Source organism: Lontra canadensis, unplaced genomic scaffold (genome assembly GCF_010015895.1).
Source record: "Lontra canadensis isolate GAN:19392208 unplaced genomic scaffold, GSC_riverotter_1.0 scaffold25, whole genome shotgun sequence".
Lineage (NCBI taxonomy): Eukaryota > Metazoa > Chordata > Mammalia > Carnivora > Mustelidae > Lontra > Lontra canadensis.
Window position 1 is genome coordinate 165,740 of NW_022631019.1, and position 14,520 is coordinate 180,259.

Here is a 14,520-nt window from a genome sequence, read left to right on the forward strand (position 1 = left end):
GGCCCCCGGGCCCCACACTGTGGGGACACCAATGCTCCCGCAGAGGCAGAGTCTCTGGCTCGGTGCGGGGGTGGGGGTGAGCAGCAGGCGGTGGAGACGGAGACGGCGTTATCCTGCGTCGGCGGAGGGCTGCTGTGGCTCTGCCAACCCCCCACTGTGTCCGTCGGTCGGTCTGTCTGTCTGTCCACTCTCTCTCTCTGCCTCTGTATTTTCTTCTCTGTCCTCCCTTCCCTCTCTGCTCCGCCTCTTGTGTCTTCCAGCCTGACCTGCTGGCAGGATGACGTACCGTGCCTGCCGCCAGGAGCCCACGGCCCGAGGTCTGCCCCCGGCTCAGCAGGGGGGGGGTGGCTTGCTGCTGCCTGGCCTTGTGGTTCTCAGAGCAAGTGGACAGACACCTCCTCCCCTTTGTGGCCCTGAGTGTGACTGTGGGCTGCAGACTCCTCCCCCGACGGAGGGGAGAGCCCCCCTGCACAGACGAGTGTCCCCAGGCTGCTGGTGGCTAGCAGTCATAAGCCTGGCCCTCCCCCCACCCACTGTGGGCAGTCAGGGAGCTCCTGTGTCTTGGGGGCAGCCCCTCCCCATACTCAGGCGGGGGGCTGAGGCTGTTTGGGTCTGCGTCCCTGTCTGCATCTCTCGTGTGTCTGTCCCTTTCTCTGCTGTGTCCTGAGCGCCCGGCTCTTCTCCCAGTGCACTCTCCCTCCACTGTCCCCACCCTGGGAGCAGGTCTGCTGCGTGGAGCTGGGGGCTTTGTGCGGAAGCCCGGGGGAGCAGGAAGACCTCACCGACTGCCCGTGCTCTCCCCAGATCAACCCCTGTCCCCATGCCTTGGGGTGCACTGCCCATTTGGGGCGTCATGTGCTGTGAAGAACGGTGAAGCGGAGTGTGTGTGCCAGCAGGCATGTCCGGGCATCTACGATCCCGTGTGTGGCACTGATGGTGTCACGTATGGCAGCACGTGTGAGCTGGAAGCCACAGCCTGCGCCCTTGGACGGGAGATCCGTGTGGCTCGCCGAGGACCCTGTGGTCAGTGGTGGGCAGGTGAGGCTGGCTGGGAGTGGGGGGCGGGGAGTCCCGGTTGCCGTGGTGATGGGGCCTCTTCCTCAGACCGCTGTGGGCAGTGCCGCTTCGGAGCTCTGTGCGAGGCTGAGACCGGGCGCTGCGTGTGCCCCTCCGAGTGCGTGGCCTTGGCTCAGCCCGTGTGCGGTTCCGACGGGCACACGTACGCGAGCGAGTGTGAGCTGCACGTCCACGCCTGCACACACCAGATGAGCCTGCACGTGGTCTCAGCGGGACACTGCCGTGAGTGGGGCTGTGGGGGTGGGCAGGCTGGGGTCCTGGGTACCCCTCCGCCGGGATGACCCCTGCCCGGTCCCACCCCTGCAGAGACGTGCGGAGACGCAGTGTGTGCTTTCGGGGCAGTGTGCTTGGCGGGGCGATGTGTGTGCCCCCGGTGTGAGCAGCCCCCACCCGGTCCCGTGTGTGGCAGCGACGGTGTCACCTACGACAGCGCGTGTCATCTCCGAGAGGCAGCCTGCCAGCAGCAGACCCAGATTGAGGAGGCCCGGGCGGGGCCCTGTGAGCAGGGTAGGCTCGGGGGAGGACTGGCCTGGGCTGCCCCGCGTCGGCCTCGAACAGACCGCGCGGGTGACCCGGCCCCTCCCCGCAGCGGAGTGCGGCTCTGGAGGCTCTGGCTCTGGAGAGGACGGCGAGTGTGAGCAGGAGCTTTGCCGGCAGCACGGCGGTGTCTGGGACGAGGACTCGGAAGACGGGCCCTGCGTCTGCGACTTCAGCTGCCACAGCGTCCTGAGGAGCCCGGTGAGGCCCCCCACCCCCCACCCCGGCTCTGGGCCGGCAGCAAGCAGCTGGTTGTGGCCACCCACGCTGACACCATCCCTCCAGGTCTGCGGCTCAGACGGGGTCACTTACGGCACTGAGTGTGAGCTGAAGAAGGCCAGGTGCGAGTCGCAGCGAGAACTGTATGTCACGGCTCAGGGCGCCTGCCGCGGTGAGTGGACCTGCAGGGCCGGGCGGGCGTGTGTCGTCTGTGCCGTTGCCTTTGTGTTCCTGCGCATGTGTCCACAGCTGTGTGTGCACACAGGTGTGCCGTGTGTGTCCGCGTGGGTACTGCGTGGGGGGGCACGGAGGCACAGAGGGTTCAGGGGTGCAACGTTGGTGAGCATTCGTGTTTGTGCACGTGTGGGTGTCAGTGCCTCGTAGTCCGCGGTCCTGCACTGAGTACCCACCGTCTGCGCCCCGGACGGGGCTCCGCGAGGGGAGGCCTCACCCGCCACAGCGGGAGACGGGCGGTGACCCGATAAATACGTTTACTATGTTTCCACGTGTGCACGAGTGCCTGTGTGTGCTTGTAGACTCATGTACGCACAGGTGTGTGTCTGTGCATGTGTGCTTGATGTGTGCGGTTTGGGAGGAACGTGGCCGCGTGCGTGTGCGTGTGCGTTGTGAAAAGATACGAGCCTAAGCAGCTCGGTTCTGGCTGTGTGTCTGTGCGCGGCGGCACGTTCCTGACCTCCGGGTGTCCTGCGCGTTTTCGGTGCTGTGTGTACAGGTGGGTTTGTGTAAGTGGCTTCCTCACCTGTGACGCGAGCTCCGGGCACCCGGGTCCCGGTGGCAGGTGGCTTCAGGAGGGCTGAGTGGTGACGGCCGGGGAGGCTGAGGTGCTGTGGCCAGGCCCACAGTGCACACGTGGCCACGTCTGTCGTCTGAACCCTCTGCCTCTCCCTGCAGGCCCCACCTTGGCCCCGCTGCCCCCCGCGGCCCCCCTGCACTGCACCCAGACTCCCTATGGCTGCTGCCGGGACAACACCACGGTGGCCCGGGGTGTGGGCCTGGCTGGCTGCCCCAGTGAGTACTCCCGCCCGGCCCCACCCCAGAGCTGCACAGGGCCACAGAGCCACGGTGACCACAGCCTGCCCTGGCCTTGCAGGTTCCTGCCGCTGCAACCCACATGGCTCCTACGGTGGCACCTGTGACCCAGCCACGGGTCAGTGCTCCTGCCGCCCGGGTGTTGGGGGCCTCAAGTGTGACCGCTGTGAGCCTGGCTTCTGGAACTTCCGTGGCATCGTCACTGATAGCCGGAGCGGCTGCACCCGTGAGTGACCAGGGCAGCAGTCAGTCCCCAGCCAAGCGCTCCCACCTGTCCATCTTGTCACTGTGCTCCTTGTCTCACCTGCTCAGATCCTGGCCTGACCCACACCAGGCAGGCACTGGGCCAGGCTCTGCAGCCAGTGAGGAGAGCAGGCGCAGACCTCAGGTTCTTCCCCCCTGCCCTCCAGCCTGCAGCTGTGACCCCCGGGGTGCCGTGCGGGATGACTGTGAGCAGATGACCGGGCTGTGCTCATGTAAGCCTGGGGTGGCCGGACCCAAGTGCGGGCAGTGTCCAGATGGCCACGCCCTGGGCCCCGGTGGCTGTGAATCAGGTGAGAGCCAAGCCTGGCACTGCCCTTGTCTCCCTGTGCCAGGGGTGGGGCCATCATAGGGGCAAGGCCTCCTGAGCCGGCAGGGTCTCCTGTGTCTGCCTCAGACTCCTTGGCACCCGAGACGTGTGCTGAGATGCGCTGTGAGTTTGGGGCGTCCTGTGTGCAGGAAGCTGGCTCCGCCCGCTGCGTGTGCCCAACATCCACCTGTCCAGAGGCCAGTGCTACCAAGGTGAGGGCTGGGGCACGTAGAGGCATGGGGGGTGGGGAGGGGCCTTCCATTGCAGCATCCTTGCCCTGTGCCCCAGGTCTGCGGGTCAGATGGAGTGACCTACGGCAACGAATGTCAGCTGAGGACCATTGCCTGCCGTCAGGGCGTGGACATCTCCATCCAGAGCCTTGGCCCGTGTCAGGGTAAGGCCTCGCTCTCCGCCTCGAACGGACTGAGAAGGCCTGGCTTGGGGCTGACTGCCTGCCCTGGGCGTCCACTCAGACTCTGTTCCTCCCGCAGAGTCTGTAGCTCTTGGTGGCCGCCCAACGCCTGTACCCGTGGCTGCGTCGGGGCCCAACCTGAGCACGGCACTGCCTTTCCCCCCGAGCGCCCCACCCCTGGCGCCCACCAGGACCCCTCACAGCCAGCCCACTCCTCAGCCCTCGCCAGGACCTCGGACCACGGCCAGCACGCCCAGGACTACCACGAGGCCCATGCCGACCGTGCCCCCCACAGCCCCTGCCCCAGCAGCCAAGCTTGCCACGTCTGCCTTTGGCGAATCTGGCAGTGCTGACGGGAGCGGCGATGAGGGACTGAGTGGTGACCTGGAGGCCAGTGGGGCTGGCTCAGGGGGTGAGCGCGGGCTCAAGGACGCAGGGGAACGGGGCCCGGAAGGGCTACCTCCAGGGCCAGGCTTAGACTATACCTCTCCAGGACTCGAGCCCTCCGAAGGTGGCAGCGCTGTGACCCCTGGGCCACCCATGGAGAGGGCTTCTTGCTACAACTCCCCTTTGGGCTGCTGCTCGGATGGCAAGACACCCTCACTGGACGCAGAGGGTTCCAACTGTCCCGGTGAGTGGGTAGCCGGGGTCTGGGGTGGAGCGTGACCTGTGGCCTGGACACGGCCAGGAATGCTGTCTCCCCTCCCAGGCAGGAGGCCTGCCCCACAGGTGGGCACTCAGGGTATACGGTCTTCTGATTTGGGCACACACGTGTGCGTGGTCTTGGGGACGCAGCACAGGCATGTACACGTGTAATCTCGGCCCACACACACACGTGGGTGCCCAGGACCCTGCAGCTAACGTGTCTTTCCTGTTGCAAGCCGGCCTGGAGCACTGCTCCAAGAAGTCCGCCCGGTAACTGGTGCCAGCCCTGCCCCCAAGACCCCACTAACCTCATGACCATCTGACTAACCTGCCCGCACCCCATGTGGCTTGCTGCTGGGGCCTGTGCCCGTGGCCCACCCAGCAGCCAGGCCGGTGCCCAGCAGGGCCTCACTGCCACCTCCCCCACAGCCACCAGGGCCTTCCAGGGTGTACTGGAACTCGAGGGGGTTGAGGGGCAGGAGCTGTTCTACACACCGGAGATGGCTGACCCCAAGTCGGAGCTCTTCGGGGAGACTGCTAGGAGCATCGAGAGCGCAGTACGTGCAGGGGCAAGGCCCTCCCCGCCTCTAGCTTCCCTCCCAGGACACACCCAGAGAGGTGCTGGAATGGGCGGCCGGACAGTCCGGCCTGGGCAGCTCCCCAGAGCCCTCCCCCACTGCCCACCCACAGCTGGACGACCTCTTCCGGAACTCCGACGTGAAGAAGGACTTCCGAAGTGTCCACCTGCGGGACCTGGGGCCCGGCAGCTCCGTCCGCGCCGTCGTGGACGTGTACTTTGACCCTGGTAAGGCCCCGCCCCGGGCCCTCCCAGGAGGCAGGCGGGTGTGTGTAGGGCTCTCCCATGTTCCTTGTCCCCTCCTTCTCAGCCACGACCTTTAGGGCGTCCGACGTGGCCCAGGCCCTGCTCCGGCAGATACAGGCATCCCGGCGCCGGTCTCTGGGGGTGAGGCGGCCGCTGCAGGAGCACGTGCGCTTCCTAGACTTCGGTGAGGGGTGCCGCCCACCCAGCCCCTCCCCCACTTCCCTGGGACCCTCACCCTTGCCGGCCCTCCCAGGGCTCTGCTCTCCGGGGGTCCTGACGGTCCCTCTGCCCTCAGACTGGTTTCCCGCATTCTTCTTGGGAGCCACCACAGGAGCCACAGTGGCCACAGCCACGGCCAGAGCCACCACCATGGTCCACCTGCCTTCTGCTGTGACCCAGCGGGCCCTGTCCCCCAGTCACACCAGCCAGTCTGCTGACAGGACCACAGCCCTGCCCACCACACGCCAGCCGCCCACCACGGCCCCCCGTCGCGTGCCTGGACGCCGGCCCTTGCCCTCAGGCACCCCGCAGCCACTGAAGCCCTGTGACTCCCAGCCCTGCCTCCACGGGGGAACCTGCCAGGACCAGGACCCTGGTGGCGGCTTCACCTGCAGCTGCCCCGTGGGCAGGAAGGGCACCGTCTGTGAGCAGGGTAAAGGTCATCCATGCTGGAGAGAGGCGGGAGGCAGATGGAGGGTTGGCCAGGGTTGGGGCCGGGCCAAGCCACAGTTGGGGGTTGGGGGCCAGGCCGAGGGGGCCCGGGGGGGTGACGGGGCTGGGACTTTCAGGCTGGAGGAGAGCACCGAGGGGGCGGGGGTCCTCCGCGCCCCTCCAGTGGGTCCCTCCTTGTCTGCTGGCAGCACTGCACCCCTCTGCGCCAGCCTTCGGGGGCCACTCCTTCCTGGCCTTCCCCACCCTCCGTGCCTACCACACGCTGCGCCTGGCACTGGAGTTCCGGGCACTAGAGCCCCAGGGTTTGCTGCTGTACAATGGCAATGCCCGGGGCAAGGACTTCCTGGCGCTGACGTTGCTGGGAGGCCGGGTGCAGCTCCGGTGAGTGGACGGGGCAGCCCAGGTGGCCGGGGAGGGAGGGGGGCTGCTGGTGGGGGTGGTCAGGAGGGGAGCTGAGGCGGGGAAGGGGGAGGGCAGGAGGCTGAGGTGGAGCCATGGTCCTGGCCTGAGGTCGCTGTCCTGAGTCCCTGCTCCCATCCCCCAGGTTTGACACTGGCTCGGGGCCCGCGGTCCTGACCAGCTCAGTGCCTGTGGAGCCCGGCCGCTGGCACCGCTTAGAGCTGTCCCGGCACTGGCGCCGGGGTACGCTCTCAGTGGATGGTGAGACCCCTGTTCTGGGCCATAGCCCCAGTGGTACTGATGGTCTCAACCTGGACACAGACCTCTTTGTGGGCGGCGTCCCGGCAGACCAGGCTTCCGTGTGAGCATCAGGGAGCGGGGGACACCTCTGACCCCAGACCCCTGAGCTTGGTCCTGACCCCTGACTCTTGTGGTCAGCATCTAAGAGGCCCAAGCAACTTGCAAATAGCACAGTGGGTGGGAGGACGAGTGTGGATGATGGCAATGACCCTGATTTGATCCTGATCCCGATTCTGTCCCCTGGTGGCATCCCTGAGCCCCAGGCTGTTGTGTTACCATCAAGGAGGGGCTGGGCTGCTCCGACCTTTAGTCCTGAGCTGTGACCCTCAACCCACTTCTTTATTCAGTCCCATTTGTGGGACTGGGCATCCTGAGAGCCCCAGAAGCATGGACGGGGATAGGGAGCAGCCCTCATCCCGGCTGGCAGGGGTGCCAGCGGTGCAGCTGGCTGGGAGAGAGGGTGTCTTTGGTCTCTGCCCTCTGACGTCTACCCTCCTCCTGACGGCAGGGTGCTCGAAAGGACCTCCATCCGTGTCGGCCTCAGGGGCTGCATCCGCCTCCTGGATGTGAACAACCAGCGGCTGGAGCTCAGCAGCTGGCAGGGGGCCGTGACCCGGAGCTCTGGTGTGGGCGAGTGTGGGGACCATCCATGCCTGCCCAACCCCTGCCTCGGTGGGGCCCCATGCCGAGCCCTGGAGGCCGGCATGTTCCACTGTCTGTGCCCCCCCGGCCGCTTTGGTGAGGCTGGAGCCTGGGCTGGGCGCAGGGTTGGGGGGCACGCCCACATATCTGTTGGTGTGGGACCCCATCGTGTCTCCTTGTAGGTCCAACCTGTAGTGATGACAAGAACCCCTGTGAGCCAAACCCCTGCCATGGGGCAGCCCCCTGCCGTGTGCTGCCTGACGGGGAGGCCCAGTGCGAATGCCCCCAGGGGCGAGGGGGCACCACCTGCCAGACAGGTGGGGGGCATTGGGCCATCGGTGCAGGGAGGGGGGTGGGAATGAGGATGGCAGGATTCAGCATTAGGGTGTGGGTTCTGGGTGGGGTTAGGATCGGGGTTCTGGCTAGTGTTAGGGCTTGAGTTAGGCCTGGGGCTCACAGACCAGTGGAGGTCCAGGGAACCCCAGGGGTCAAGGCCCGGCCCCTGTGTGACTGCTCTCTCGTCCTCCACAGTTTCTGAGCGGGATTATTCTCAGCCCTTCCTGGCTGACTTCAACGGCTTCTCCTACCTGGAGCTGAAAGGCTTGCATACCTTCGAGCGGGACCTGGGGTCAGTAGGACAGAAGGGGTGTATGAGGGGAAGAGCTCCCCCAGCCCCTGTCTGGCCTACAGGGTGAAGGGCCATTGAGATGCCCTCACCTGTCACTACCTGACCCCAGGGAGAAGATGGCTCTGGAGGTGGTGTTCCTGGCGCGTGGCCCCAGCGGTTTGCTCTTCTACAACGGGCAGAAGACAGACGGCAAGGGGGACTTTGTGTCCCTGGCGTTGCAGGACCGCTTCCTGGAGTTCCGCTATGACCTGGGCAAGGGGGCTGCAGTCATCAGGTGCGCTCTCGCATGTGGGCCTGGGACTGAGGCCGGGGACACTTGGCAGTGTCGCAGGCCCCGGGGTGGACGGGCTGGCAGGGCCCAGAGCCTGCTCATGGTACACCCCCATCACCAGGAGCAAGGAGCCAGTGGCTCTGGACACCTGGACCAGGGTCTCACTGGAGCGCAATGGCCGCAAGGGGGCCATGCGTGTCAGCGATGGGCCCCGTGTGCTGGGGGAGTCCCCGGTGAGTATCCCCAAGGCCGTGGGCCTCCCACCAGCTCCCCCACCACCTCCCTGCTCCCTCCCCTCCTGGGAGGCACAGCAGTCCCTGCCCCACAGCTGGCTCTCACAGAACTGTTTTCTCCCCCGTCTGTCCTGTGCCTCTGTCTGTCTGCTCTCTGCCCCCACTGCTCTCTGGCTCTTGCTCTGCAACCCCCACCCTGCTCTTCGGACGCCAGAAATCCCGCAAGGTACTGGTCTCTGCTCTCACCCTGCTCGTTCGTCTTCTAGAGTAGCTCCTGCCCCACTGAGTCTGCACACGGGCCATGTCTGTGTGATTAACTCTGTGTCCTGGATACGCTGGCGGGTGACGGGGTGGGCCACTGCAGGCGGCGGGGGTGGGGGGAGTGCTGATCTGGGCCCCAGTGTCCTTGTCTCTGCCCCATGAGCAGGCCCCGCAGCCCCCTCACGCCCCTCACGCAGAACCTTCCCCCAGGTACCGCACACTGTCCTCAATCTGAAGGAGCCGCTCTATGTTGGGGGCGCCCCTGACTTCAGCAAGCTGGCCCGCGCAGCCGCCGTGTCCTCCGGCTTCGATGGCGTCATCCAGCTGGTACATGGGGCAGGGGAGGGGCCCATCCCAGCGGGGGCTCTCTGCAGTGGTAGGGGTGGTCGAGTCTTGAGGAAGGGCCCAGCCCAGAGGGGTCTCTGTCCTGGGGTGGGGGCTGCTGTCGAAGGGAGGAGAGCAGGCCAGACAAAGGTGTTCTACCTCTTATCCCCCAGGTCTCCTTGAAAGGCCACCAGCTGCTGAACCAGGAGCACGTGGTGCGGTCCATGGATGTCTCATCTTTTGCCCACCACCCTTGTACCCAGGCCTCAGGCCACCCGTGCCTGCACGGGGCCTCCTGCCTCCCTCGGGAGGCCTCCTATGAGTGCCTGTGCCCTGGGGGCTTCTCGGGGCCTCACTGCGAGCAGGGTGAGATGGGTGGGCACTGCCTCGCCCCTCTCCGAGGCTGGGTGGGGGGCCCCGCCCGAGGCAGCCCTCACCCCGACTGTCTCTCAGGGCTGACTGAGAAGTCGGCAGGGGATGTGGACGCGCTGGCCTTCGACGGACAGACCTACGTTGAGTACCTCAATGCCGTGACTGAGAGGTAACGTGCCACCTGGGCGCTGGGTGCCCCTGCCCTCTGCCATCTGTCTGGTACTGTCTGAGCCTGCTGTGTGGGGTGAGACGCGGGCCCTGCCACAGCCACCGACCGCTCTGCTGCCAGGAGGGGAAGGCCTGGCATCAGCCCCCGCAGCCCCGCCGCCCTCTGCCCTCCTCCGCCCACCTCCACCTTCCTTCCTTCTCACCGCCTCTGTCTCTTTGTTTCCAAGCGAACTGACCAATGAGATCCCCGTGTAAGTAGCACCTGGGCCCCCACCACACCATCCTGCTCACCTGTTCTTAGCGCCTCACCCACAGTAGCCGACCCCCACCCCCACGGAGGGCCAGGCTTCCCATCCCGGGGCAGGAGACTGGGCTTAGGAAGAGGGGTGGGTCACCCCTGCACATGCTGCAGCTCCCGCCCCCGCCGTGAGGCACCACCATGGCGTGCACGCATGCGCGCGTGTGTGTGTGTGCACGTGCGTGCATCAGAGCCCACACGGGTCTGGGTGTGTGCATGCAGGTGTGTCTGTGTGCGTGTGTGTCTGTACATGCACATGCGTGTTCAGACATCCGGGGGCCTCTCCCAGGCAGGGGAACCCTGAGCCCCGCCTCTTGACCTCTGCCCTTGACCTGGGTCGTGCCCACCAGCCCTGTGTGTCCACATGACATCGCCCTGGCTCTGCGTGGCCTGTGTATCTTCTGTGGGTGCTTGTTCACACTCTCCGTTGCCGAAAAGGGGATGGGGGGTGGGGCAGGGCTGCCTGGAACCACCCGCCCCCCGCCCCGACCCTATACCACAGCCTGTCTGTCCCCTGCTCACCTGCTTCCCCTCTCTTCCGGCTTCTAAGTCCTGATGCTCCGGATTCCGGGGCCCTTCCCAGGTGAGCAGTGGCACCCAACCCCCGCTCTCTGTCTGCCTCCTTCCTCTGTGTGTATGTCTGCCTGTCCGGTCCACCTCCTGCTGTCCATCTCTCGACCTGTCTGTCCCATGCGGGTATGCGCCCGCCTGCCCGTCCAGGCTCTCCGGGCTTCCTTGCAGCTGCCATCATGGCCCTTGCCCTCCCATCCCCTGCGCCCCATCCCCAGCCGCCCTCGGAGGCCCTGACAGTCTCTCCCCTGCAGCGAGAAGGCCTTGCAGACCAGCCACTTCGAGCTGAGCTTGCGCACGGAGGCCACACAGGGGCTGGTGCTGTGGAGCGGCAAGGCCACAGAGCGGGCCGACTACATCGCACTGGCCATCGTGGACGGGCGCCTGCAGCTGGCCTACGACCTGGGCTCCCAGCCCGTGGTGCTGCGCTCTACCGTCCCAGTCAACACCGACCGCTGGTTGCGGGTCAGGGCGCACAGGTCAGCAGGAAGCCCGGGCCATGCCAAGAACGGCGGCGGGTGGCGCCTGGACTTGCCCAGCCCGGGCACTCCCGGTCACTCGTAGCCAGGGCCCAGGTTTGAGGTGGGGGCAGGGCTAAGTGCCCGACTTGAGGCCACTCCCAGGGCTGGGGGAGGGACAAGAGGACAAAGGAGAAGACTTGTGGCCAGCGACTCCCTGATCTGGAAGAGGAGTGCTTGGTCTGCCCAGATGCTGTCTGAGCCTGGTCACCCCTACAGCAAAGTGTAACCCATGTGAGGACCCTGCTGCCCTAGCCAGGCACTCTCCTGGGGATCAGTGCCCCCTCATCCTGGCCCCCAGGCGGGACTTCCAGGAGAGAGGGATGTGGGGCTGAGGATCTGGAGGTGGCAGGTGTGCCCTCTGGAACCAGCTGATGATGGCCTCACCCCACCACACCCCCAGGGAACAGAGGGAAGGTTCCCTTCAGGTGGGCAACGAGGCCCCTGTGACTGGCTCTTCCCCGCTGGGTGCCACGCAGCTAGACACAGATGGAGCCCTGTGGCTGGGTAAGTGTTCTGGGGGGAGGCCAGGGAAGGGGTACCCAAGGCTCTCAGAATCAGGGACGTACCTCATCCCGTGGGGCTGCAAACTGAGTGCTACCTGAGTCAGCCCGTCCGGGTCCGCAGACCAGCTGGCCAGGGTAGGGCCCTGTCCCCTCCTGTCTTAGGCCCTGCAGTTCCCTGGGCGACCGTGGGGCCAGGAGGCTGGAGCGTGTCTCCTGGTCACGGGGTCCCCCTCCCCCCAGGGTGGTGACAGTCCTTGGGTAACTCATGGTCTCTTGAGTACCCGTGGGTCTCTCTGCTGGCTGGTGCCCCAGACTGCCCATCCTGAAGTCACAACTGGGTGGCCTGCCTTCCGTCTTCCTGCAGGTGGCCTGGAGAAGCTGCCCACGGGCCAGGCCCTGCCCAAGGCCTACAGCACAGGCTTTGTGGGCTGCCTCCGGGATGTGGTGGTGGGTCGGCGCCCGCTGCAGCTGCTGGAGGATGCTGTCACCAAGCCGGGGCTTCGGCCCTGTGCCGCCCCATGAGACACACTGCAGCCCACCACGCACCCTGTTGTCATTATTTTCTATTTTTGTAAACTCATCGATTTTTTGATATGGTTTTTTTGCCTATGTGTTGGCCAGAGGGACTGCTGGGCCAGCTTCCCTACCGTCCAAGCAGAGAACTACAGATAAACTCTGTGTCACGGGACTTGCAGGGGGAGATGGCGCAGGCAGCATGGAGGCCTTGTGCCCCTCCACCTTGGACCACTGCATCTCACCCCTCTTGCTTTGCCTCCTCCATGTGTCCACCTGGGCTGGGCCTGTGTCCCCAGAGCAGGCAAGCAAGCTGGGGCTTGAGGGGGCCTTTCCTCCCCGCAAGCCCTAGGAGGCCTTCCTGGGTCCCCACTTGAGGTGTCCCTCCTGCATGTGCCGTAGGCCAGGGCAAACCTCGAGCCCAGCCCGGCTCCTCCCAGGCCTCCCGTGCCAATACTGTGACTTAGAACCAATGTTACATTACTGTTGGGGCTACTGTACCCCTCCCTTCAATCATGTCCACTAAGCCCAGAGTGCTGGAGAACAGAGGCCAGGCCCAGACCTGGTCAGGGCACCTGGGTGCTTAGCTAGCCCTGCCTGTGTCCCCAGCCAGCTTGGACCTAGCTGTGTCCCCTCCCTGACACTGCAGGTCTCATTAGGCGTTCTGAGAGGGAGCAGGGCTGCTATATGGTGTGGTCGATGTCCACTGCCTGTTGCTTGGGCAGCTGGCATCCCCCTCTCAAGGATGGATGTTGGGCCTGACCACCAACCTTTATGCATTGATTTTGGTTGATACCTGGGGTGACAGGGCCATCATCCTTCCTGTCCTGGCCCAAGGGCAGCTGAGCACTCTCCCTCTGGCTCTGGTACGAGGGGTGTCGTCCAAGACCAAGGCCAAGGGGTGGGTGTAGAGGCAGCAGAGAAAACTGCAATATTATGCCCCATTCCACCTTCCCCTCCCCCCCTACACCCTGCCGTCCTGTGGGGTGGCACCCCTCACCCTCCCACAGGGAGGGAGCCCAGAGGCTGGAGGGAGCCCCATATGTCATGTCACTAACTCCAGTCTGTGTCTGTGTTTGTGTCCGTCACCGTAAATAAAGTCTAAACACTTTACAAGAGGTGCAGGCGTCTGTCCACACCAAACGCCATCCCTGGGCTCTGCCCAGCTCAGGGACCGCCCACCTGGCTGGCTCCCCTCCCGCAGCTCCTTGTTCAGGTTTGTGACACAGTACAGGCGCCAAGCTCCCTTAGGGTGCTCTGGATAAGAAAAGGGCCTTGCCCTGAGGTGTGTAGGGCTGCTTTTTGCAGCATGCACCCTGTTAGGCATGGGGTGGGGCCGTGGAGGCCAACACACGAGGTGGCCTTGGAGGTGACTGGCCTTGCAGGCCGCAGGCCCGGTGCATGCATTTGCTTGTTTGCACGTCATCTCCTACATCTGTACGTGAGTGCAGGATGGGAAGGGGACTATGAAGAGTGGGCAGATTGTACTGACTGAGGTCAGAGGGGTTGGGGGGCAGGGTAGGTGGAGGGTAGGAGGGCTGGGGGTCCAGCCAGGGTGCATGGGGGCCGGGCAGGCAGCCTTTCTCATTGCCCAGGTGGAAGGGCAACCATTGGCTCTGCTGGGAGACCCGAAGCAGGAAACCCTGAGATGGGTTGGTCCCTGGTAGCTGTGACCAACCAGCCCCACAGCAGTTGTGAGCCTCTAACAAGGAACAGGGGAAGAAGGGAGAGTTGAGTGGCTTCCTTTCTGGAACTCCTGGCTTTTATAAAGGGTAACTCTGTTCTTTTTTTTATGTTTTTTTTTTGTTTGTTTGTTAACAGGAAAAAAGCAGAAAATGAATATAAGAAAACAAATACCCACCCCGCAGGGGATGACCTGTTAGACCCTGGGCTTGCACATTTTCATCCATTCTTCTTTAACTTGTTTGTTGGAGATGTGTGTGGAATGGATGTCCTGTGCCAGTCAGCTGTTGGGTCCTGGGGCTGGGAGATGGGGCCTAAACCCCAAGGGGCTGAGGAGGGACAAACAGGTGGTGATGCAGGGCACAAGGGGCAGGCCCAGCCCGAGGCTCCAGGAAACCCTAGCGCTCAGATCCAGACCTGAGAGTAAGCAAGTTGCTGGAGCCAGGGTATGAAGGCCTGAGGTGGCTAGGAGGGTATCCTTACATCCTTACATCAGTGCAAGGGCCCTGCCGCTGAACAGAAGGCGTCCTGCGTGGAAAGGAAGGCAGGCCTGGCCCAGACAGGTGGAGGCCCCGGGTGCAGGACAGGCCATCAGGGTGGTAGGACCAGGCAAAGACAGGCAGGACAGATCCTGTGGGGCCGGGTCAGGCTGGGGATCTGTCTGAAGAGATGGAGGGGTTTGAGCCAGAGTGGGTCAGACTTCCTGAGAAGAGTTCCTGCTGTGTCGGACAGAGTGCTGGGGCCCAAGCCGGCTAAAGAGAAGAGAGGGATTTCGGAGCAGAGGGGCCTGGGCTGGGCTGGGCTGGGCTGGGGGGTGGGGCAGTGATG

General features: G+C 64.8%; 1 protein-coding gene across 4 annotated transcripts in view; it reads left to right on the plus strand.

The window, feature by feature from the left end:
• The window catches only part of AGRN (agrin), a 33,201-nt gene extending 20,079 nt beyond the window's left edge, over window positions 1-13,122 (plus strand). For 2 of the 4 annotated variants that reach the window (XM_032863104.1, XM_032863106.1), the window contains 32 exons: window positions 805-1,023; window positions 1,105-1,299; window positions 1,384-1,584; window positions 1,667-1,815; window positions 1,900-2,005; window positions 2,746-2,862; window positions 2,945-3,109; window positions 3,294-3,437; window positions 3,542-3,666; window positions 3,743-3,848; window positions 3,946-4,278; window positions 4,360-4,497; window positions 4,941-5,068; window positions 5,202-5,316; window positions 5,399-5,518; window positions 5,630-5,986; window positions 6,195-6,387; window positions 6,551-6,766; window positions 7,214-7,443; window positions 7,530-7,664; window positions 7,879-7,975; window positions 8,085-8,249; window positions 8,368-8,479; window positions 8,694-8,705; window positions 8,951-9,067; window positions 9,238-9,430; window positions 9,518-9,605; window positions 9,832-9,855; window positions 10,453-10,485; window positions 10,727-10,951; window positions 11,394-11,497; window positions 11,861-13,122. In XM_032863104.1, the coding sequence (XP_032718995.1) occupies window positions 805-1,023; window positions 1,105-1,299; window positions 1,384-1,584; window positions 1,667-1,815; window positions 1,900-2,005; window positions 2,746-2,862; window positions 2,945-3,109; window positions 3,294-3,437; window positions 3,542-3,666; window positions 3,743-3,848; window positions 3,946-4,278; window positions 4,360-4,497; window positions 4,941-5,068; window positions 5,202-5,316; window positions 5,399-5,518; window positions 5,630-5,986; window positions 6,195-6,387; window positions 6,551-6,766; window positions 7,214-7,443; window positions 7,530-7,664; window positions 7,879-7,975; window positions 8,085-8,249; window positions 8,368-8,479; window positions 8,694-8,705; window positions 8,951-9,067; window positions 9,238-9,430; window positions 9,518-9,605; window positions 9,832-9,855; window positions 10,453-10,485; window positions 10,727-10,951; window positions 11,394-11,497; window positions 11,861-12,018 (4,820 nt within the window). In that variant the 3' untranslated portion in view covers window positions 12,019-13,122. The remainder of the gene's footprint in view (window positions 1-804; window positions 1,024-1,104; window positions 1,300-1,383; window positions 1,585-1,666; window positions 1,816-1,899; window positions 2,006-2,745; window positions 2,863-2,944; window positions 3,110-3,293; window positions 3,438-3,541; window positions 3,667-3,742; window positions 3,849-3,945; window positions 4,279-4,359; window positions 4,498-4,940; window positions 5,069-5,201; window positions 5,317-5,398; window positions 5,519-5,629; window positions 5,987-6,194; window positions 6,388-6,550; window positions 6,767-7,213; window positions 7,444-7,529; window positions 7,665-7,878; window positions 7,976-8,084; window positions 8,250-8,367; window positions 8,480-8,693; window positions 8,706-8,950; window positions 9,068-9,237; window positions 9,431-9,517; window positions 9,606-9,831; window positions 9,856-10,452; window positions 10,486-10,726; window positions 10,952-11,393; window positions 11,498-11,860) is intronic. The other 2 variants (XM_032863107.1, XM_032863105.1) reach the window with 2 other exon arrangements.
• The last annotated feature ends 1,398 nt before the right edge of the window (window positions 13,123-14,520 follow it).